A 22,630-nucleotide genomic window follows, 5' to 3' on the forward strand; every position below is an offset into this window, starting at 1 on the left:
AACCTATCTCTTCATATTCCCCATATATCTTTCATTGAATCTGTTCTTATGCATGTGAGGCGAAGATGATCAACAAAATGTTCTCCACATGCAAAGTGCTAGAATGAGGAATGGTTTGTGGAAGTTGTGCTAGAAGAGTGTGAGATTCAGGGGCCTCTGCAGATCCTGAAACAGATGCCATATCTTAACACTAGTTCAAGGTACAGTAAGACCTTGCATAAAGCCCCACGTGCGAGGGGGAGAAAGAGGAATCACAACCTGTCTATCTTAGAAATTCCTTTCTTTTCAATGTTGAAATTAAAAAGATCAAACCATTTTAGCTGTAATAATAATGAGCTGAAAAAAGGAATGAGAAACCAAAGTGGCTTTCTCTCATCTTCCCTTTCCTTCCCTGGCCCACCCCCCAAGGCTAGACCTAGTTAAAATTTTCCAGATTCTAAATTGGAGGGGAGCAGGACTATGACGGAAAGTTGTAACTCACAGATTTCTTCTTGCCTCCATGTCTGAGGTCGTGGTAGAAACCTTTGCCTGCATCGTGGAGAAAATCCTTGAGAACTCTAGAGACCTCACTGAGAGTGAAGAGTGGGCAGATCTCCTTCTGCTCCTTATGCTGCTGACCAGTGAGCCCTGCCAAGGTCAGCTTGCTTTCTTCATGTTTCTTCAGCAGAAGTTCATAGAGGAGACATTTCTGAGAAATGGCACAGTATAGTCTCTGCAGACGACTGTATGTCAGGAATTCAGATATGTTAACCCCATTGTCAACGAATAATTTTACAAATTCTGGTTTGTCATTGACCAGAGCATCCATCATCACTTCCTCCAGGTCACAGGACTAGATTGATGAAGGGGGGGAAAAAAAAAAAAGTTGTTTTTGGGGGTAGTTGTGGATGGATGAGGAGGGACGTAAGATTTAACATAAGGACACGCACATTTTGACTTCTACCAGGTCAACAGTGGTTACAATGAGAAAAAGAAGTAGAACACTCTTAATTTCTCTGTGACAAAATATCTGTCTAAGCATTAATGTTAAAACATCAACACAAATAGCATGCTGTAGGAGTTGTGGTGATGTTAGGTACCCGCCGCACTGGGTATTTATACAGCAGTCGGAAACAGTGACATTCTTCCTGCCATCTTACAACAGTAATATCTGCATGTTCGTGCTTCTTTTGCTTTGTAAGCTCAGGTTTGTTTGCTTTAATGGTCTGTACAGAAATGGGGAGAAAGATTCTTGCCCCCAGCATCCTCAAACAAGAGATTGTGAACACTGAATTATTCTTCTATCTTTAGCCGCTATCACATAGGGGACCAGAAAGACAAACAGCCTAAGGAAGCACGCTGCCACTGCTCAACCTCTTAGTGGGGAATGCAGGTAGTGTTAAAAACTGAAGCCTTCTATCAGGACGTTCCAGTGTCCTGTATACACTGGATTATACGCCTGTTGTCCTCTAAGGCAATAAAACCTGGTACCTTCCACTCCACGTCACCATTGAATATTTCACTTTTAGCTATGTCCACTCTATTCCAGGCCACTGCCAGCTTCAGTTCATCCAGATATTCCTGAGCCTCCTGACTGTGACTTTTACACGCTGGCAAAAATAGGAAAGGAAAGCAAACTCAGTACTTTACGCTTGTTATGCTTAATTTAATATAGTATTGGTAATTTGATTAGCAATACAAGCTCTCCTTCAGCTATCTATGGGCTGTATAACCAGGAATCCTTCACAGCATTTTTCTTCCTAATTTGAAAAATATTAATATTAAAAAAAGTTAATTTTTGCTAGCCAAATTCTCTATGAAACATTAAGTTTAAATGTCTGTAGGATTTTAAGAGGGGCTCTGGCCTGCAGAAAGCAGGGACAGGACTGGCTATTATTTCTTGTCTTGTTTCAATTAGCAATCTGGGAATAGAATGTCTTCCCCCCCGCTGAATTTAGGCTAACACAAACACCTAAGTTAACACAAACTGAAATGGGTGGCAGAGCAAGTAATGTCATCTTTTGTAATCCCCAGTGAAGGTTTCTTACAGGAGAAATGGATTGTTTCTGGAACTAAGGCAGTTCAGATCTACTTGCATATTTTTGTTTTTTTTTGTTTGGGTTTTTTTTAAATGGCTTTTAAGTGGAATAACTATTTTGGTATGTTTCAGTTTTTCTATAACCTCTCCTACTAAGAGAAGCAAGTAGTGAAATAAAGGAATAATTGCAAGTCGATCTGCAATCACTAGTTTAAAGCCAGGTTACAAGAACTATGGCAATTGCCACAGTCAATAAGCAAATAAAGAACTCTATCAGAACAGAAATCTTATCCAACAGCCAACTGAACTTGCTTTGGACAAAAATGAAATACATCTATGGCGCAGAAGTAGTCAAATAAAATGAGTATTACACTGTGCTTGTGTTTGTACTTACCTTTTACTAATGCTTTTAAAATGACTGTGTCTAGTTCTTCTGAAGCATCTTGCTCAAAGTTATGCAGTGTTAGAAGATGTTGGTGTGAAATAATGTTCTGAATCTATTGGGAGTTGAAACAAAAATTATTTTGTGCATTGACCTGCTGCTATACGTTAATGCCTAAGAGCCTAGTGGAGATCACCCACCCATAAAGTATTTCCCAAAAACTTACATTCTAATTGTAAAGCTGAGGTTTGGCAAGAAGACAACATTATTATTTTCCCATACACAACTAAGTCCTAAAGCAAGGAGGGAGTTACTGCCTTTTCCAAAATCACCTAGCAGGATAGGAGGAACAGAACCTGGATATCCTGAGAATCAGAGCAGTGCTTTAATTAAAAGATCCTTCCTTAAATGACCTTTGTATTTGACTCATAGTCATGCTGTGGTCATCATACCACTAGTTTTGTTTTACCTTTTTCTGCTTTGACATTTAAGTTTTGCTCTCAGAGTTGTTTATTTAAAATTATAGTCTCTAAATCTTCTTTGAGTTAGTCATCAAATATTGGTATATACAGTACTCTTCTGCTACTTTATAATTTATAGTTTTCTTTCTTGCAGTGCAGCTGCACCAAGACTTTGTAAGCATCTGGCAATATTGCTTCTAGATGCCCTTCCATCCCCTTGTGTTACTGATCAGGCAAAGGTCTCCTTAGTGGAATTAATATGTGGAACTTTTAAAGCTAAGGATTACTGCAGGGACTGCAAAGAATAAGTAGTGGGTCAGGTTGAGTGGACTTGGTTTCTCTCAGAGGTGCACAGGCCTCTTCAATCTTCCCATAAAGACACTATCAATGTGTTTTTTTGCTTCTTAAACACTTAAGCACAGTGGTTTAAGTCCAGCAGGTGTGCCTCAAGACAGAGTAAGGAAAAATTGTGAATCTGTTTTGTCTTTCCTTTTTAAGAACAGACATAACTGACAATAGAGAAGATACTTTCTAAACACCCTTCATTCTTTTTAGTTTATTCATGCTTATCCACAATTAGGTTTCCATTTAACAGCTGTAGATTGTGAATTAGGTCTCCTCTGTCACAGCTGCACAAGCTCTACAGCTGTGCACTATAAATAATGCTTCGTGTCCTCTAGAAGGGCTGGGAGGTTCCTGGGTGCTGGCTGTTACTTGAGGATATAATTGAGGAAGGACAGAGCCCTAACTCTTCAGCTGAATCACTAGGACAAAGTATTTTGTATGATCAACTGAGCACTTTATTTTAACGTTAGAGAGGTATGCTAGGAGGCTAGTGTGAGAGCACTGGAGTACCCGAAACTTCTGGGCAGCTTCTTGTCAAGTTTGCACTGAATGGACTACCAAAGCTAGAAATGGTAGGAGAGAGCTTGTGAACACGATGCATGTAATTATCAAATGTATGAGCTCACTGTTGCTGTCCACTGGAGAATGTCCTTCCACAAGAAGCTTTCTGCAGGGAATTTCTCCTTAAATTGCTTTTCAACAGCTTCTGGCATGATAAGCTGTGGGTCCTTCATGAATACAGCTAAGATGTCAGCTGTACCTCCAGACCCTGCTAAAATAAGCCAGGGAGCAGAATTTTCCAAACCGCTGCAAATTCTCTGTAGTTTAAAAAGTACATTTTTAGAATTCATTTATGGAAATAAAATGTTATTCAAAAGAAGGATTTCTTGCAAACTAGGAATAAATGTGTACCTAAGCCAGATTCACTATGGAGTCAGTCCAGACTCCTCTAAGCTATTACCATTCTTCTGAATCTGTAGCAGGTCATCAATGTATAGGCCTCCGACTACACTTCTTTTCATGACACATCTGCTGAGAAGCCAAACAACCTGACTTGGACAAACGATGTATAAAACTCCTCTGTCCCTGACTTTCCCCCCGCCCTCCCCCCCAGTTTGTATTTCAGCACGGCCAAGTGCAGGAGGAGCACTGTACAGAAATTCTCAGTAGGCTCTTCTGGCTGCTAAACCTGGCAATATGTTCTGAAAATCAGGAGTTTGCCTGTGGGAATACAACACTGGGCCGCAGGAAAAGCCACTGAAGCACAGCAACTACAGGAGTTAAAGGCTGATAATTCTATTACCTGTGCAATTAGAATGAGTCAGGCAGGTTGCTGAGAGAGGAAAGCAGAGGCCATGGCATCGTAATTGCAACAATGACTATTTGCTGCCCATCTATTTCTTACTCTGGAGCTAATGAGACTGTAAGAATCTAACTATTGGTTCTCTCGTTGCATAGGGTTTTTTTAAGTGGTGGTGGTTTTTTTGTAACACCTGTTGTAGTCCCGGTGTGTATTATCCAATTTGTATTCCAGAAACTGATATTCTAAAAAAGCACAATCAGTTATCCACATGTAAATTTAGGGCAGCTCCAGCCAGTCACCTTTGGTCTCCAAGTCACTTTGATCTCTAAAACTTTGAAAGAGGATGTATAGGTTGTGGTATGCGGTTTTTCAACATCCAAGATATAGAAAACACTGCCATATTTAGCTTCTAGAAGGAAATCTCAAGAGGTGACACAATCCTAGTTTAAACAGTGAGATTTCTAATACCAGTGAGTGTTTTAGTCCAGCTGACATAGACATGACAAGATTCAGGGACTGGAAACTGAAACTAGAAAACGTCACCAGAAATGAGTCATTATTCTGAAAGAGGTTACCAGCTTGTGTGGCAGAGTCTCATCACTTGGAAACTTTAAATTATGGTTAAATGTATCTCTAAAGGTACTGTAAGAGAATTCCTTTTCATCTGAGAGTATTATTAAAAAAGTGTCATGTGGACATATAGACTGCTACAAAATAGCAAAATAAAATACCAGTAAAAGTAGAATAGAAATCAAAGAGTATCTGCTAGTTAAGAGGTTCTTTAAGCTGTAGAACTACTCAGGGAAAAATCAAAACTGATCGTTCGCTGAAGAACATATGGAATTGTTAGCAGACAACTCTCCAGTCTTCTATCCTACAATGCATTTTTGCTGAGTGGAACTAGGACACTATAGTTTTAAATGGCATACCTAGCAAACCTGGTCTGGTATTTCTTCTGAAGCTGCGTGACAGAGACCGTTGTCTCTGCTGCTGGATAGCACTGAATCAATAATCTTTTTTTGTATGTAATCTCCAGTAACAGCACAGTATTTCTGCTTCACTAGATCTGGAGCTGGCTTCTGTGGGTTTGTTTTGCTTTTGGATTCCTTCCCACTGTATGAGCTGGCAATGGAAGCTTTAATGATCAGCTGATGCCTATTCAAAAGGAAATATTTCTCCCAAACAAATACTGGAAAATTTAATATTAACAGAATTCTGTTCTTAATGGTGTGTAGATATGAATTTTGACTATGTAAAGGGCTGATACATGGTTTTGTCATCCAGCCAATTTGTCCATTAATTACTTAGCACCAGTTATTTTATTTTTCTAAAGTTGCAAACAGCTCCTTACCTCAAGTGTGCCTGGTCCTCCATTGACCAGTAAGCAAACCACAGGGATCTCAATGCTACCTGTTCCTGTGAAATAGATGGTTTAATTTTAAAAAAGTTAACAGTTTTCACAAAACTGTTGTGTTTTTGCCGAGTCCTTGAAAGTCCTTCTCCTGTTATGTGTTGTTTTGGTACGTACCAGAATGTGAGCCTGCAGATGGCAGGCAATTGCAGATACGAGCAGCAAAGGAAGAGAACAGCACTGTGACTGAGCAGACAGGGTCCTAGTCTAAGGTTCAGGACAAAGCCACCTTTGCCTTGGATGTCTTGTGTGACCCCTGGCAAGCAGTCCAGTCTGTTCTCACCTCAGCTGCAAAATATGGATATAGGCACTTCTGTATGTCATAGCAGTGTTGACTTTTTAAGTTATTTATTTACTGCAAGGTGATCAGACAGTGGAGTAATGAAGCTGCATTTGGGTGCAAGACAAGATTGTTAGGTTTTCAGAGAGGCAGCTACCATTATTTATACTAAGATACAGTTAGAAGTGAAAAGCTGCCAGTTTGTCCCAGGTGTTACGCATGTGCCTAGCATGTGCAGGAAGGTATAGTGGAATCCAGGAGGAAAGCTTGATGAAAGGAGGACATAAGAATATGAAGAGTCTGACTACGTAGACCAGTTAGGGTCAGATGAGTCAGATGAGTTGATAGGAACCATATACTCTTTATTACTCTGCTTAAACAGCTTAAAATTTTATTCAGCACAGTCTAATGTGGTGATTATTAATAACATAATCTTATACATTTAAAAGAAATGCTAACGAAACATTTAATATGCCATGGCAGCAGAGGAAGAAATGATGAAGGCATCCTTGTCCTTAGCCATCCTCCCACAGGGGCCCACTTATTTCTAGATGGTTTGTACTGTAAATGCTGAACTCTAATCCAAAGGTGACTACAGATTAGCCTAAAAGCTCAATCAAAACAGTAGCATCATGAGAGGAATGTCTCTTTCGGTTAGAAGCTAAAAGGCATTTGGTTCCACCAATTTTTTGATGTTTCCCATTACAGGTCTCCCAGAGCAGTGTACTGATCACCACTTAGTACTTGTTGGCTCTGTTGTGGGATGGCTACAGAGCTCAGGTAGAAGTGAGCTGTAGTCAGGACGTGATTGGCAAGTAACTTCATTTGTTTTACTGAATGGCACAGCATTGCCGTACCTCTACAGTGATGTACTAGTTTGAAGAGTGATGTGACTACAGGTTCCTCAAGATTTGTTTATGGCTTCAAATATTTTTCATTTGCCATAGATTTAGATAAAATTTAGCTGGAGGAGACGTGGTGGCAGTGATTCTGACTTCATGCATATTAAAAATTTCCCCTGAATGCCTTCTAGGTATTTTTTCAAATAGAGAACTTCTGCATGACCTTATTAAAGTGTTTTACTTCAGTAAAGTCACATAGCTTCTCTCAGCTTTAATATAAATGAGCTTAAACAAATGACATTGGTTTTGTTTATGGAAGATATCACTGAATTCAGTATGTTCCAGTGAAATATTCATCAAATGACTCAGCATTTTTTTTGACAGAAAATTGTTCCACTGAGATTCGTTCAGTCAGATTTGGTATGCAAGCAGAATGAGGCTGCTTTCTAGTTCTCAGCACTGCAACCCCAGCCTGCCATTACAGTCCAGCTGTGCTCTTTCCCATCCGAGTTACCAGATAAGCATTCTTTGGGTGTGTTCATGCTCTGGGGTACATCTGTGCACCCACACTACGGGCCATGTAATCGAATATTCCACTGACGCATACAAGTGCGAATACGTGAGCTCTCCCTTCTGTTCTAGCTGTGCTAGCACTGTAGGTATTACAGCAACAAAGGAAAGGTAAAAGTAATTGTATTAGCCCTACAACTGAATTCTTTCCACAAATAGCAGTAGGAGGCCTGCCCAATACTCAGTTCTCGTTATAAACAAAGGTCACATAGACTTAGACAGCCATTAGATGCTACGTTGTTTACCCAGGATAAGATTTTATCCTGAAATAAAATATTTGAGGGCTTTGGAACACACCTTTTCTTCCAGTGTCGGAACAATTCAAGACCCTGTGTGCAAGAGGGAACAAAAGTATATAACAATGAATACCCATCTCTCAGAGACACTGGCTAAGGCACTTAAAGCTGGATTTATTTTCCATTTGTTGTGTTTTAAGGCAATTTGAGCTATGTTTAAGGAGCTGTGATAAAAGTCAGGATTTTTGGTTCAAAGAGCAGCCTTCTCAGCTTCAGAAGTCACCTTAGTTCTGTCTCTTACATAATAACAAATATGTTTACTTGATCTTGCCTGTGTGGGTGATTGTCCAGTTTGAGAATTGGACTTACCTTTGATAAGGCCAGGCCCACAAGTATCACTGTACTATCAGTGTTATTCAAGTTAGCGTGCCTATATAGAGTCTACTTACCACCATATCCAGTACGCTGTTCTGAAATATGCTTTTCCAAGGTGAGACGTAGCTTAGTGGTTCCATCTGGCTCATCTGGTGTTACGTGATCCACCAAAATAAAGTGTGAATGGTTGTGGTCCAGGGAATACAGCGGTCCTTGGATATTATCGTCTGATTGGTAGTGTACAAGACTTTCATTCTAGAGAGAGGAGAAGAGATGTTAATGTTCTCTACAAAACACAGCCTGTGTTTTTATGTGCTTCATCTCCGTTTTTGTGTTGTCTGCACCATGACATAGCACACCACCTTTGAGACACTTGAACAGACTCTTTGAAAAGGGCAGAGGAGGGAAATGTGTTCCTTCTGAGAGGTGCCAGATTTGACAGGACTGAAAGCTGAAGTCTCTGAAGTTTCCCTCTTGGGCTCTGCAAAATATAGTGACATCAGTCACCATCTCTGGAACACAGGTATTCATTGAGAGGTTTTGGAAATGTTTGTCGGACAAATGGAAAGGGGCCGTAAGACCTAATAATTGTGGATGGAGCTGTAATGTCTTGGAGGGCTAAAATCTCAGCCAACATAAACAGGGGCAAACCTATTTAGTGTTTTGTCCATGTTTAGCCCAGTAGATAAGTTAGCCTGCTCTATGTCCATATCCATTTAAATGCAGCTTTATTTAATAGACAAAGTTATATGACTTCAATTGACAAGGTTATTCTCAGTTTGGAAATTGCATTCTAAAAGAGTGAGTGACAGGCAGACTTTAGAAAGTGCAATCTTATTAATCTTTTATTTTGGGTGAAGGGTGTTGTATCTTGAAATTATTTATTAATGAATTTTTGCATAAAAGCACTGTCTGGGTAAAACAGAACTCCTGTTATAGTCTTCTCTTCTAAGGATTGCACTACCTATAGTCTTCCATACGCACACTTTTTCAAGCTTCCCTTACTTCCTTGATAAATCTTTCTTTCCCACTGTTGCACGTCCACTTTGATATCATTCCTAGTTGCAAGCCAGGCTGTAAATGCCTGGTTATTCCTCTTTTTCATCTTCATAGTAACCATCCTGTTGCAAGTACACCAGATTAAAGCCGTTGTTTAAAATCTGCATTTCCTTCTATCATGCCTCTTTTTGAACTCCTGCAGCCTTTGAGTTGATGAACGAAACTCACACTGTCAGCTTGGCTATTGTGCCTGTGTATTGAATTTCCCTCCCACTAATTTTGTGGACACAGGTTTTAACGCCTTTCTAGACACAGCAGTGTAACTATGCAAGTAACACAGTTGTCATTAAAGTATGTGAGGGAGATTTACATTCTGGTTTTTAAGAGCCAGATCTTAAGTAGAGCCTTTCTTATCCTCAGCTTTTGGCAGTGTCTGCTAGGAAGAGCAGGTGCCCCACTGAGTCCTGGGGGAAGTCCAACCCAGGGGTTATCCACGTGGCTCTCCACAGCCAAGGCTAAGGCTGATGTTGGAGAGGCAGTGAATATTATCACCAGGAGCTCACAGCAGTGCTACTAATGCAGAAAAACACTAAGTCACCCAGAAGACAAGCTCCTTCACGCTGCGGGTAGAAGAGCTGAGCACACTGTATAGCATGCCCTTAAGTGGCTTTCTGAAATGAAGCTGCATACAATCAAACTAGAGAAATCTCCTTGAAAGTAAGGTGAAGGGGCTTAATCAGGCATGTTCCTATGGCTTCTTCCCCTGTCAGCAGCTCTGGGAAGAGTAGGGACAACAGAGGCGGTTCCAGGAATAAAAGCAGTAAACTTGCACATCCTTTACAAACAGCAAGTGACACAAATTTCTTTTACCACCTCCTCTGTCTCTCATTTCTTAGGGAAAACTTCTTGACACGATTAATTTGCCTTCAAACTTTGTTTTGACAGAGGGCGTTCCTACATTCTGCTGCCATGTAACATTAAGTCTGCTCGCCAAAGATCTGGCCTTTGATTAGGACCCAGAGGCACAACAACCAATTTAAAAAGGCCCACGGGGATTTTTCTATTTATTCTCTGAAAATGTGGAAGTGATCTTTCAATGATGTTTAAAGCATACCATTAACACAGAAGAGATGAGAGGGATCCGCCGATTTCAGGGCTTGTTTTTCTCCTTGCTAGCATGGATCATTAGCTCTATTTTATACAAGCTGCTTGTGTTAGTGCCAAGTATAAAGAGAACTGGGTTTAGATCAACATCCCTGTCTATAGTTCCTTTGTCTTAAAGTTACTGACAAAAATCCAGAATGTCTTTGGGTTGAAGCAGTGCCAGAAGTCATAGGGTCAGGAACGCTCTACATGAAATATTCCTTGACAAAAAATTCGGGCTTTAGTTAAGGGGGAGAAACTCTAATGCAATGAAAAGACCAGTGCACTTGTTTTGTAGCTGTTGGTTGAGAAAGATCCAGAGGCATTTTGATCACTTAGCCTGGGAGGGAGGTGAAATAGTTTGTGTTTGCCAAAGCAACTTTCCTGAACAAAATTCACAAATGCAATGAACGGAATTCTTTCCTCTGAGGTCCTTTCAGACCAGTTCAGCCACACAAATAGGTTAAAACATTCCAGCTAAAGAGTCCCACCTGGTAGAGCACACAGGTAGCTGTCCTCAGCAAAAAAAAAAAAAAATATGGAAAAAGGGGAAGCCCAAAGACAATAAATTGTTGATACGGTCTGGCAGTCTCCCAGCTGCTGGCTGGTACTTGCTAGCCTATCTGAGAGAAGAACTAGGTGTGAGTTCGAAGGACTGGATTTGTCATTTGGTTCTTAGCTTCTGCAGGGAAGTAAAATAGCACAGAGGAACGGTCATTCATCGTCATTATGCACCTACTTTATTATTATAATGTTCTGCTCAGGGCAGTGTATATCCAGTGACAAGATGGTCATGCCATAATTGTTTTTCTCCACCTCCAGGTCAATTCAGCATCAACTTGTCATGACATTTTCAGCAACTGTTTTGTTGGGTGAGGGGGTTTATTTCATATTTCATTGTGGTGGTTTTTTTCCTAAGAACTTTGATTGCTTTGACCTGAATTGTGAAGTCCCTAAAGCTCCCAGCGACAAAATCCTGCATGGCTAGCATTTTTGGCTTGGTGTGTTGAGCACATTTTTGCATATTAGGCACCAATTCAATGACTACTTAAGTAAACTTGTCTTGAAATACTTATGGCTTGTAGTCTATACTGGAAAATATACTTTTTACAGTATTTATGAAATAGCTTGGAGTAAGTGCTTCTGCAGTAAGTGGACAAGGGAAAAAATATTAAAGGTACCTTATGATGTATGATTTTTTCCCTGACGTTCATCCTTACTCTGGTCGCTGAGTTAATGTCTAATGCTGTCACCTGCTGGATAGTTGCAGAACTGCTGCCACGGATACGGAGTGCGCAGGGCAGACTCATCAGTCTAACAATTCTTTCCTGCTCTTTATTTCCATTTTCCCCAAAACCACGCTTTAAACCCTGCTTTTGTTTTTAAGCTAGATCAACGTTGTTCTGCCTATTACTTCCAAATTTTGTAAAGGTGCAGCTTGCTTCTGAACAATCCTGTCTCATGAATAGAATAAGCAAAAAAAATACCTTTGTGTTGTCCAGAATTTCTCTGTGCTGAATTTTTCTGAGTGAAGTTATTCCTATGGCAATCACTCTTACTTTGGATGAAGTACTAGCCAGTGCATGATCTCGGACTGCTTGCACTAAGTGTCTTGTTATTCCTACACGCAAAGCACTGGTAAAAATCCAGGCACCTGAAATTATTTTTTTAAAAATAGTTAGACAGTTTTTATAATTGAACATGCTTGTGTGTCAAGTAACAGTACTTGCAGGATTTAAGGGGTTTTTTTAGAAAGATAAACTGTAGACAGGTCTTGATGGACTGTAACTTTTAGAATTAAAATACATACAAAGTATGTAAGACTTTAATAAGGAAAAAAAGAAGAAATTATTTGCTCAGGCAAATGTGCTTCACATACCATGTAATGCAATGTTCCCATCTTTACTCTGATGTTAGTATGCCCATCGAGAATGCTGTGTCCAGTCTAGAGTCACTTACTGTCTAAATATGAGCAGAAACATCACTATACCAAGCAGGTCTGATTGTTGCATGAGCAAGAGCAAAGGGACTGGGTGGAGGAAGTTGTTGAGGGCTAAACAGTCCCATGCAATCACCCGGTAGCAGAAGAGCTTGGGCACAAAGTGCCTAATCTAGTGTTCTCTTTCTCTTGTTCTTGTGTGTGTTGGAGAGAGAATTCTTCAGGAGAGCACGATTTACGGCAGTGTTGTTATGGTGACAAAGAATTTGGAGAACCCTAGGTAAAGAGCTAACCAACCTCTTCCAAGTATGTAACCTAAAGGAACTGGAGATCTTGATGCTGTCCAGTCTTAAGTATAGAAGGCAGCTGGAGATAGAGAATATCTGTGTGGTACAAAAGTACCAAAAAGAGCTCTGGTAGTGGGCTGTTTCATTACAAAAAGCAAAACTGTTACAGTCTTGTCAGGACCACTGAAGCTAAACCAAGAGCTCGCTGTGAAATGCTTACAGATACTTTCACTTTGTTTTGCCAGGTATTTTCATAAAGCTACGGAGAAAAAAAAGTCATCTTAAATGAAAGCCACTTTCATGCATGTTCCCAGACATTGATTGGTTTGGTTTTGTTTTGAAATGCTTTTCACTACTCTCATCATTCACGTAAACAGCCAGGGAGAAAGCGAGCTGACTTATTTTGTGTATATGTTATGAAGCTCTTTTTGCTTAAACTTGAGTCTAATCATAGGCTGTTTTACTAACAAAGTCTGTTCAACTCTCAAATTTGAAGAAAAAAATCTTCAAAAAGTAAAAACTATTATAACATGATTTTGTCTGGTAGCTAAAAAGTGAGAATGGAGAAAACAAGAATTCTTATTTTTGACCTAAATTCACTCTCGTTGAAGTCAAATTGCTATGCTCTGCTAAGAATTATTTTGTTAGGGCACCAAAGAGGGACAATGTATTTGGTCCCATCCTATGCTATATTTCTAGAGACATCTCTGAGGGAAGGTAATTTTACACTTCAGGGGTCGTTGCCTAGAGTAATTTTGTTTGAAATAACTCATTTTTGATGTTTCTAATTGTCCTGGTTTCAGCTGGAATAAAATTAATTTTCTTCCTAGTAGCTGGTTCAGCGCTGTGTTTTGGATTTAGGATGAGAGTAATGTTGATAACACGCTGATGTTTTAGTTGTTGCTAAGCAGTGTTTATACTAAGTCAAGGACTTCTCAGCTTCTCATGCTGCCCTGCCAGCGGAGGCTGGGAGTGCACAAGAAGCTGGGAGGGGACACAGCAAGGACAGCTGACCCAAACCAGCCCAAGGGTGTTCCATACCATATGATGTCATGCCCAGTAGATAAACTGGGGGGGAGTTGGCCGGGGCACACCATGGCTCAGGGATTGGCTGGGCATTGGTCAGCGGGTCGTAAGTGATTCTATTGTGCATCACTTGTTTTGTATATTCTTTTATTAAGAATATTATTTTTCCTTCCTTATCTGTCCTATTAAACTGTCTTTATCTCAACTCATGAGTTTTACTTCTTCTTTTAATGCTCTTCCCCAATCCCACTGCGGGTAGTGGGGAGTGAGCAAGTGGCTGTGTGGTGCTTAATTGCCACCTGCAGTTAAACCATGACACTTTCATGTTCAAAGCTATTTAAACACAGGTTGAAGGTTGCATTCAGCAAAACCTTCAACTTCCAGAAATAATCATGTGAGCAGGCCCACGGTCATTAAAAGATCACTGGATGCTAGGGGTGAGAATCCAGTAGGAATACACATTCCTTCTTTAAAGCCTAAAGCACTAACCTGTGCTTTGAGCTGCCTTCGTCAGTCCTTTTTTTAACGTGCCCCGTAGCCAAGACTTCATCTGGAAATTTTCTTCTTCTCCTACTAAAGAGACAACCAAATTGGGAGCAGGTAGCCTCCATTTGTTGAGCATAGCTTCGAATATAATTCCAGGATGAATGGTACTTGGGACCTTAATGAACTTCAACAAACAAAACAAAAAAACACTGAATAACAATGGGACAGTAGGATACAGTAGAGATATTGTTCTTGGTGAATGCAGAGGGAAATTTATCATTGACTTGGTTATTTAAGAAAAATTTATTTGAGTAAGACCTGACAGAAGTAAATACTAGGGTGAATTTAGCAGGCTTCTGTATAATGGTCATCTTGCTATTGGGTCAGTTCCATGGGTTAATTCTGTGTTGCAGACTGACATATCTCTCTCTCCTTTAATGCTGCTCTTCCTCTTGAACTGCCTTGGTTCCACGGCAGTCTAGCAAAGCCAACAAATTTTTTAGGCATTTCTTGTTTCTGCACTAGATGAAATATTTGCCTGATTTCATGTCTTTTTTTTTTTTTTTTTTTTTTTTTTTTTTTTAGGATGAATCTATTACTTCTTCCTGTTCTGTATATATTTTGGCTTTGTGCTTAAGACTTCATGATGAAATAAAATCTTAAGGCAGATTTCTGATCCTAGGAATTCCTTCTGCTCTAGCACTAATGTATGCAAGGGACTAGTGAGGAGGTGGGTCTGTCCATGCACATCCTTCTCTGCAGATTAGCAGATCAGAGAGGGAGAACTTTAAGGAGAGTCCTGAAATGGCTCAAATGTATGTTTAAAATGTTGAAATCCATAGTGATCAATTTTTGGCAGGAAGAGGTTAAAACAGTGAAATGATGCAAAATGAAGGAAGCTGGGCACATGATTGATATTTTCTGTTTGTTTGTTTTCAAAGGCAAAATTGATCAACTGTACTTGTAGCATGTGCCAGTCAAGTGATTGCTTTCTGTGTATTAATAATCCTTACCTTGAGTACAATGTGGTGCCTCGCACTGTGGCACATTGACCCACACTATTACCGTCTCTACATTTAATGCTAAGAAGTAACAGCTGGACAACAGCACTAGTGTTAAAGGGGTTAAACTCCTCAGTGCTGTACCTTTCCACGTTTCTTCCCAGAAGCTGTGAAGTCTATTTCTCCTATGCAGTATGGTAGTTCTCTTTTGAAATCTTCCTCTTTGTCACTGCTGCAGAGTTTGGTTTCCATTTCCTCCATTGAATTTGTAAGGCGATCACCAGTGGGCCAAGGTGTTCACTGAGATGACAGAAAACTGGAAAATGAGAAGCTGTTTAAACTGGAGAGGACACAATATCCATTAATTTACATCTAGCTGAGTTTTTAGTCAAATATTTCACTCTTTTACTACTATGCTTATAAGCAGCTAAAATTCGAGGTGTTTGTACCAAATGTTGGATGTTATACACAGGAGGGGGCAGATTCCACACCAAAGCTGTGCACCTGAAGTTGTAAAAAGGCATGAAAGAGTAAGGTGCTCTCGACTCTCACTGAGCAGACAGAATGCTGAGTTGCAAGGTGCAAGATCCTGCAATCTGTCCAAAGTCATGTGGGGTGTCTCATAGCCAAAAGGTGACCCTAATTCTGCAAGACAGAAAGAGAAGCCTCAGCCCAAACTACTGCAAACAAGAGCAGAGCTGTGTCTGTGACTGTCTGAGTCACGGTTTCTTGATGTTGTTATGCATCATGCTACTATGACTTCTATTATCTAACGTGAACACCAAATAACTAAGTGATGACATTGTATTTGTCTGAAGAGACTTTAGGAGAGGTTTACTCTCTGCTTGCTGGCTATTTATTCATAAGACAAAGTATTTAAGGCCAGGCTGTACTTGACAAGAACATACAGTTAAAAAAGACAGGTGGTTTTCTCTATACGTGGCTACAGGAATGATGATGAGTAATCTGACCTAGAGCAAAGGTCATATAACAAGAGTTGTTCTTCTGCATTACAGGAGACACTGAAAAGGTCTGCTTGCTTTTCCAACGATCCAGTTTGGCTGAACTGATACAATTATGATTTGAAAAATACAGATTTCAATTTTTTTTCTTTTCAAAACAAAGGCAATGAAATAGCTTGCTCCCCTCTGCCTTCATCTGCATATTGAAGTACATATTCAGTCCTTCAAAAAATCCCTGTGATAGTAAGCCAGCAATGGTAATCAACCCTGCATTAATCTTTACTTCCTAGTCCAAGAGAACTGCTGTGGACTTAAAAGTGGGTTAAACTAGCAAGTCTCTTGTGGGTCTATTGGGATGCTCCAGTAGAGGGAGCAAGCCCTCCAGCAGTTCCCTTGGGATGGGAAGTCTGTTGGGAGCCTGTATCCTGGCTGCTTCACCGCTGCTGCCTCTGTATTTCCTTCTCTTCTCTTCTCTTTTCTGTGAAAATGTTGTTTGGAGTTGTTTTTTTCCCTGATTTGCCTCTGAAAATTGGTTATGGACCCTCTCATGATTTGTTTCCCTTATTCCACACCTCTGTATCCACCCCCCAAACTTCTGTCAGAGGTCACTGCTATAAAGATGCTGTTCTCATTCTTCTCCCTGCCTGTACGCTAGTCACTTCTGGAGAAAACTGTTTATTCTGAACACTAGGATACCAGACTAGTCCGGTTAAGAGCCTTACCTAAAAGAACTTCGTCTGGATTATCAGTAACAGTAGGCACAGCAAAGCCCACCTTTTTGTTTGAGTCCACTTTTCCACTGGAGATGCAGCTTTATCTCCTAAGAGCATAGAAGACAGTATTCTGGGAAAAAAAATTGTTAATATAGGGTCTTAATAACACATTTTGACTATTCTAAAGTACAGAAATCACTTCCTGGAACTTGCTGACAGAACAAAGGAATTTATTAGAAAAAAGTATTCAGGACAATTTCCAGGGCACATTTAGTCACCGTTCATCACTGTCCTAGATAGTACACATTTATTTATACCTACACACAAGCAATGAACTTGGAATAGATAGCAATTTACAAAGTAATCTGATGGTTAATTTGGCCTCACAGATAGGCCCCGAGTGGTTAATTTTAAGTCTAGTTCTAGATCCTAGCTTGCAAAATTTGATCATGTGGTTATCTGTGATTTTTCTTTTGGAATAAAGACACTAAGCTGCTGAGATTTATAAGGAATATTCTTGCATTTGGATAACTATTTTTTTTTTCTATAAATAGCACGTTATTTGATTTTCAGTTTAGGAATTCTGGTTCTCAATGGTATTGAACAGTGAAGGAGACAAAAACAGAGAAGATGCAGAAACAGAAGCTTTGTTCACAAGCTTTTATAAGACTGGAAAGTTAAAAAGGCAGCTGGTAACCAGCGCTGCACAGGGCATTACTTTTTTCCTTTTTATAAAATCAAGCAGTCTCTGAACCATGACATTAGAGAATAAGAGCTTATTTTGGGGAAATGTTACTTCATCTTTCCATCCTGTTCTTATACCACTTCTTCAGCGTCCCTGCAGGCCGCCGTCTTTGACGGGATACAGAGCTAAATGGAATTTGTTATGATCTTCTACAGCTGTTCTGGTGTTCATATTCCAAGCCAGGAAACCTTCCAGCATCAAGAGCAGAAAAGCGGTACTAACAGAATGGCAAAACAAGTCCAAAAATTATGCAGGATTCTGAACGGTACCCCTGCAAGAATATAGCGTAGCCCTATACGGAGCTGAAAATCTACATTTGATGAGATCCTGGACTACTACAGAGTGGTGTTTCCTAAATTTCTGCAGGCAGCTTTCAGAAGCTTTTACAGACAAAGCCAATGAGCAATTGAGCAATGGCAAGTAGCCTGCTTTTTTTTTTTTTTTTTTTTTTTTTTGTGGGTGGGGTTTTTTTTTTTCAGTGTTTTGGTTTTAGTGAGATTTGACACTTTGACAGTTTTTCTTGACGTATCTTCTACCTGTTTGACTTCCAAGGAATAAATACGGTGACTTTCACTATGACTGCAGTAAGGTACAGGTGCAAATGTTCCACGTCAGTGCAATGTTCTAATCAATGGTGCTAACAGAGCAAGGAAATGTTGCTTTGGTATTTAAAGGGGTGGGGAAGAAGATTTTTAAAGGTTGCTTTATAGATACTATAGAAGTGGAAAAAAACAAAACCAGGAGCTCCTTATATTATGAATGTTGCAAAATCACCAGGATAAAAACCTGCTGCATAAGATTTGCGATATGGTTGTTAAGCACAAAGCCTGCCCACATTAAATGTTTCCTTACCTTCCTCTACAGCTGCCTTGGCTACCGCAGTGTAACCCCTCGCTGTTACGGACAGAGTCGCAGAACGCCTCATGGATCTGTTCAAGTGCTGCACGGCACCCTACCACCACTTTGCACTGCAGTGGAGCTTTACTACACACTGATCAGTCAGCACACAGGCTGCATTGTCCCTCTAATATTTGCATATATATTCAGAAGCAGATATAGTCAGCTCTGCCATTTCCTCCTGGATTGTTAAGACTTCTGTTCTTAAAAAGCATGTAGACATCTCAACCAATGTCCTCTAGCAAGCAAAGCAAGCATGTATTGCCAAACTATGTAATATCATTACAGTTTTTTGGAGAGCCTTTCTCCTGGTTTTAATTCAGTCTTGTTCTGCTTGGTTCCAGCTTTCACATAAGTCTCTAGTGGTTTCAGGGGCTCTTGCTTTGAGACTTCAGGCTGTACTAGATTGCAAGCGTGTCAGGTCACAGTAATTGGGTCAAATCTTTGTGGTCAAAGTCATGGCATTCCAGTGCAGTCAGCTTAACTATGGTCAGCTTGCATCACTGTAACATCACAGAGTATTGTTTAATTGCAAGGGTCTGGAATAAGTCCATGCCTTGGGAAAGAATAGGCAGATAGCCAGGAAGAGGAGCACGGTCTAAACACTTTTTGGATGAGAGGAAAGGTAGGGAGGAAAGCAGAGACAAAGGCTACAAACACAGCTGGTTGAAAAACCAATGGGGTGATGACCAGTACGTCACAATTTTCTCCCTTTCCATATACTATTTTCTTTCAAACTTCTCAGAAAATTCCAAGTTTTTAAAAATTCTAATATTTAAAGTTGTTTTTTTTCCTCGTCTGTTATCTGTGAGAATGCCATTGTATTAAATTTGATGGAAAGATTTCTTAAAGGCAAGCAATCAGAAATACTTCAGGGGTGGAGTGGGGTGAGGGAAAAACAACCCACAAAAATCTTGCCTGCCCCAATTTGTGCATTCGTACTTTAAATTTTGTGTATATATGTATGTATCAAGCATTCTTACTTTAGTTCTGGTTCAGACTTAAGTACAGATTTTTCTATCTAGGCTGCTGCTACATATTTAAGTTTGTAGGTCAAATTCTGTCCTAGATGTTCCCATTGACTATAAATACAAACATCTATGGAAAGAATGTAACTCTAATGATTACCAGATTTGAAATATAACCTAGAAAAATATTTCTAACTAGCAAAGCAAGTTAAGACAATTATGAGGAAAAGACAATTGCCAGTTCCACCTACATCTGGAAATGTGAGTCAATGTCATTTACATTAGGGATGGCCTGATTAAATCATTCCAGGTGTCAGCCAGTCTCGTGAACCATTATTTCTTTAACCTCAAACGGGAGCTGTTAGAATTGTACCATTGTACAACCAGTGCTTGTGACACTGGAGTTTGCAGGTCCTAATGCTGTTTAGTCCCTCATTTTGGATGGTCCTAACTTCTTATTTGGGCACTCAAGATTTCTAGGATGCAGAAAATCGGCAGGGAGGTATAACTTCAGGGGGACAGTAGTGATGGCTATAGGGAAACTCTACAAGGAGGATCCCTGCAGATATTCTTTCCTGAAGGATTTATCCAGAAAAAGTGATGAGATCAGAACCACAGAGAAACATTTTGGCACCTATATACATCTCTTTCTGGACTGTCCTCTCTCCTGTCTCTGCTTCCTCACCCCTCCTCTGCCATGCCTTTTCTCCCCAGCCTCCTTTCCCCCTGCAGCTTCTCTTACCATTTCCCCCAGCTTTCCACAGGCTCTTTCCAGCTATTTTCGCTGCCACTCAGCCCACTGTGAATGTGCAGCTCTTCTTCCTTGCATGGTAATAAACGACAGATGGTTCAACTCCAGATGAGTGACAAGATTGTGGGTTTATTTCATCCTTCCTTAAGATTTTAATCAGGGTTAGACTGTGCCCATGTAAGGAAGAGAGGTCAAGTTTGAGCCTTTCAAACGTATCTTGTGAAAATGGGCCCAGTCAAGGGACGGCTTGACCTCAATTGTTGTCTTCAAGGGTAATAGTTCGATTAAGAGAGTAGGTGTACAGTAGTCATTAGCTCTCAGGACTTAGCAGTAGTAAGAATTCTCCTTCATACTAGTATGCTGATCAGCAGGCTGGGACACACCCTGCTTTTAATCACTATCAGATTCCTCCACCCACTCAAGGAGTACATTTGAATATGTAGGTGAAATGATTAAATATAGCAATACAGTAGGCCCAGTACTGTTGATGTTAAATGAGTCAAAACGCACCCCCCACTCCCCGCCTCGAGCTTCAGCGGGAAATGGCAGAAGTCCATTGGTTTATAAACTTTAAAGAAAGCTTCCATGTGGAGCAAAAGAAAACCGCACCCGTTACTGTGCCCTTAGTGGTGCAGGGTGAGCTAGCAATACGAATGAAAAGTGAGCCTTAACTATTGGTCAGAAGAAGAGAGGGCTCACAGCGATGATGCAAGCGGGGAAATGGCAACAGAGACACATACAATGAACTTTGTTTGAGCAGGGATACCATTGGCTAAACTGCAGTCTTGTGGGAAAGGATCTAAGGGTTGCAGGCAGAGCAAACGTGAGCAACACTATGCTGTTCTTGCAAGACAGAAATGCCATATAGGACAATATAAACAGGATAGCCTGTGTGAAGTCACTCAGCTGTTCGTCAGAACAGCTTTAGCTGCAATATTCTGCTTGAGTGCCAGGTTTCAAGGGAATTATGGACCAGCTAGAGAAGGTTTGAGCAGGAGCAACAAGAAGAACAGAGACTGTGCACTAAAAGAGAAGGAAAGCTTGAGTAAATCAGAATTGTGTAACCAAAAGCAGAGAAGACTGCAGGAAGGAAAAGGGAGAATGTAATAGCCTACCAGTGCAAAAGGAGGACAGGAAAAAAGTGTTCTTCACATTTGTGGCTGGGACAGCAGGTAAAAAGGCCTCAAGGGAAGAATGGTAACAAGGCTGTGCAGGGATAGAATAGTAACCACACTCAGAAAAATACTTCCTTGGAAAGAATGAAACCCTTCTACCACTGGCTAGGGAGCAAGTAAAGCATCCAGGTCACAGTCCTCGACTGTGATGGAGTCTGGTTATTGTGACCCGAAGAACTTGACCCTGAAGTGCAGGTTATCGAAACCCTAAGAGCTGGATATGCGTCTGCAGCTCTGATCTAAGATGTAAGCTTAAGATACACACATGCTTATGTAACTTTATTAATGCCAATGCTCCTACTGACTTTAGTGCAAGTACTCACTCAAGGAAAATTGCATCAGTGAGTTTACTGGGCCAGTGCCAGCGACAGTGTAATGGAATTATTTGCTTGCAATAGTAGCCACGTTTTCATTCCTGTTTTCAATTAAAACATATTAAATATGAAGAACAGGGTAGATGCAGGGGATCAGAATAAAGAAAACTAGAGAAGTGAAGGGCAGAGTAAAGGCTGCAAAATTCATATTGAAATACAGCATGTGCTCCAAAGGTGAACTGGATGGACTGTAACTGCTGTGTACGTTTCAGTGTGAAGAAACAAAACCAGTATTTTAATCACAGCAAACGCAATGGAGAAGGGGATGTATGAGAAGGCATTAACTAGAATCCAAGAAGGGAAAAATATCTAAACCCGCCATGGGAATATACGTATGTGATGTGACACAAAAAGAAGTATTGACAGCGAAAAGAAATGCATATGTATCTGCGTGAGAGACTGAGCATATACATCTATGTACAATTATACACATTATCTTGGTTATGTTTGTGTTGCAGCTTTGGAAAACAGTTGTCAGGAATTGGCACATTCAAATTCTGGTAACGAGGCATGAAACCTTTCTGCATCACAGCCTAATGACAAAGCAGAATCATCTGCCATGATTGCCAAAGAACTGCTAAATAAAGCATAAAGACCTAGGGATGGTGAAATACACCAGCAGAAACCATGGCCAGCTGTCCTGCATAGGGCTTTGTCATGCCTGTAGCAAATAAATCTTGAAGAACTGCACAAATAGAAAAAGGGAACAAAAGAAATGTGGCTGTCACGACAAGTGCAACTTGAACTGTAGTACACTACACTTCTCTCACATTCAGACAGGAGGGCTAAGAAAAATTAACTGCCAGAGGTGAGAGCTGGAGGGATGCAACAAGGACACAGCAAATAACCTGCGGGAAGGTTTTTCCACACTTTGACTAGGACAGAAAGAGGCTAGCTGAGGTTGGCAGCAACCTTGGGAATGTGTTCACTAACCAGAGATTT

At 40.4% G+C, this 22,630-nt stretch overlaps 1 protein-coding gene across 1 annotated transcript in view; it reads right to left on the bottom strand.

Moving 5' to 3' along the window:
- Positions 1 to 15,364, bottom strand: part of TRPM5 (transient receptor potential cation channel subfamily M member 5) — a 40,613-nt gene extending 25,249 nt beyond the window's left edge. Inside the window, exons 1-9 of the mRNA XM_086472078.1 lie at positions 15,248 to 15,364; positions 14,106 to 14,286; positions 11,852 to 12,018; positions 8,297 to 8,477; positions 5,860 to 5,924; positions 3,832 to 4,023; positions 2,412 to 2,514; positions 1,471 to 1,589; positions 482 to 832 (exon numbers count right to left, since the gene is read on the bottom strand). Of these exons, the coding sequence (XP_086328204.1) occupies positions 482 to 832; positions 1,471 to 1,589; positions 2,412 to 2,514; positions 3,832 to 4,023; positions 5,860 to 5,924; positions 8,297 to 8,477; positions 11,852 to 12,018; positions 14,106 to 14,286; positions 15,248 to 15,364 (1,476 nt within the window). The remainder of the gene's footprint in view (positions 1 to 481; positions 833 to 1,470; positions 1,590 to 2,411; positions 2,515 to 3,831; positions 4,024 to 5,859; positions 5,925 to 8,296; positions 8,478 to 11,851; positions 12,019 to 14,105; positions 14,287 to 15,247) is intronic.
- Positions 15,365 to 22,630: the final 7,266 nt, after the last annotated feature.

This window comes from Leptosomus discolor, chromosome 12, assembly GCF_034619465.1.
Source record: "Leptosomus discolor isolate bLepDis1 chromosome 12, bLepDis1.hap2, whole genome shotgun sequence".
In the NCBI taxonomy this organism is placed as follows: Eukaryota; Metazoa; Chordata; class Aves; order Leptosomiformes; family Leptosomidae; genus Leptosomus; species Leptosomus discolor.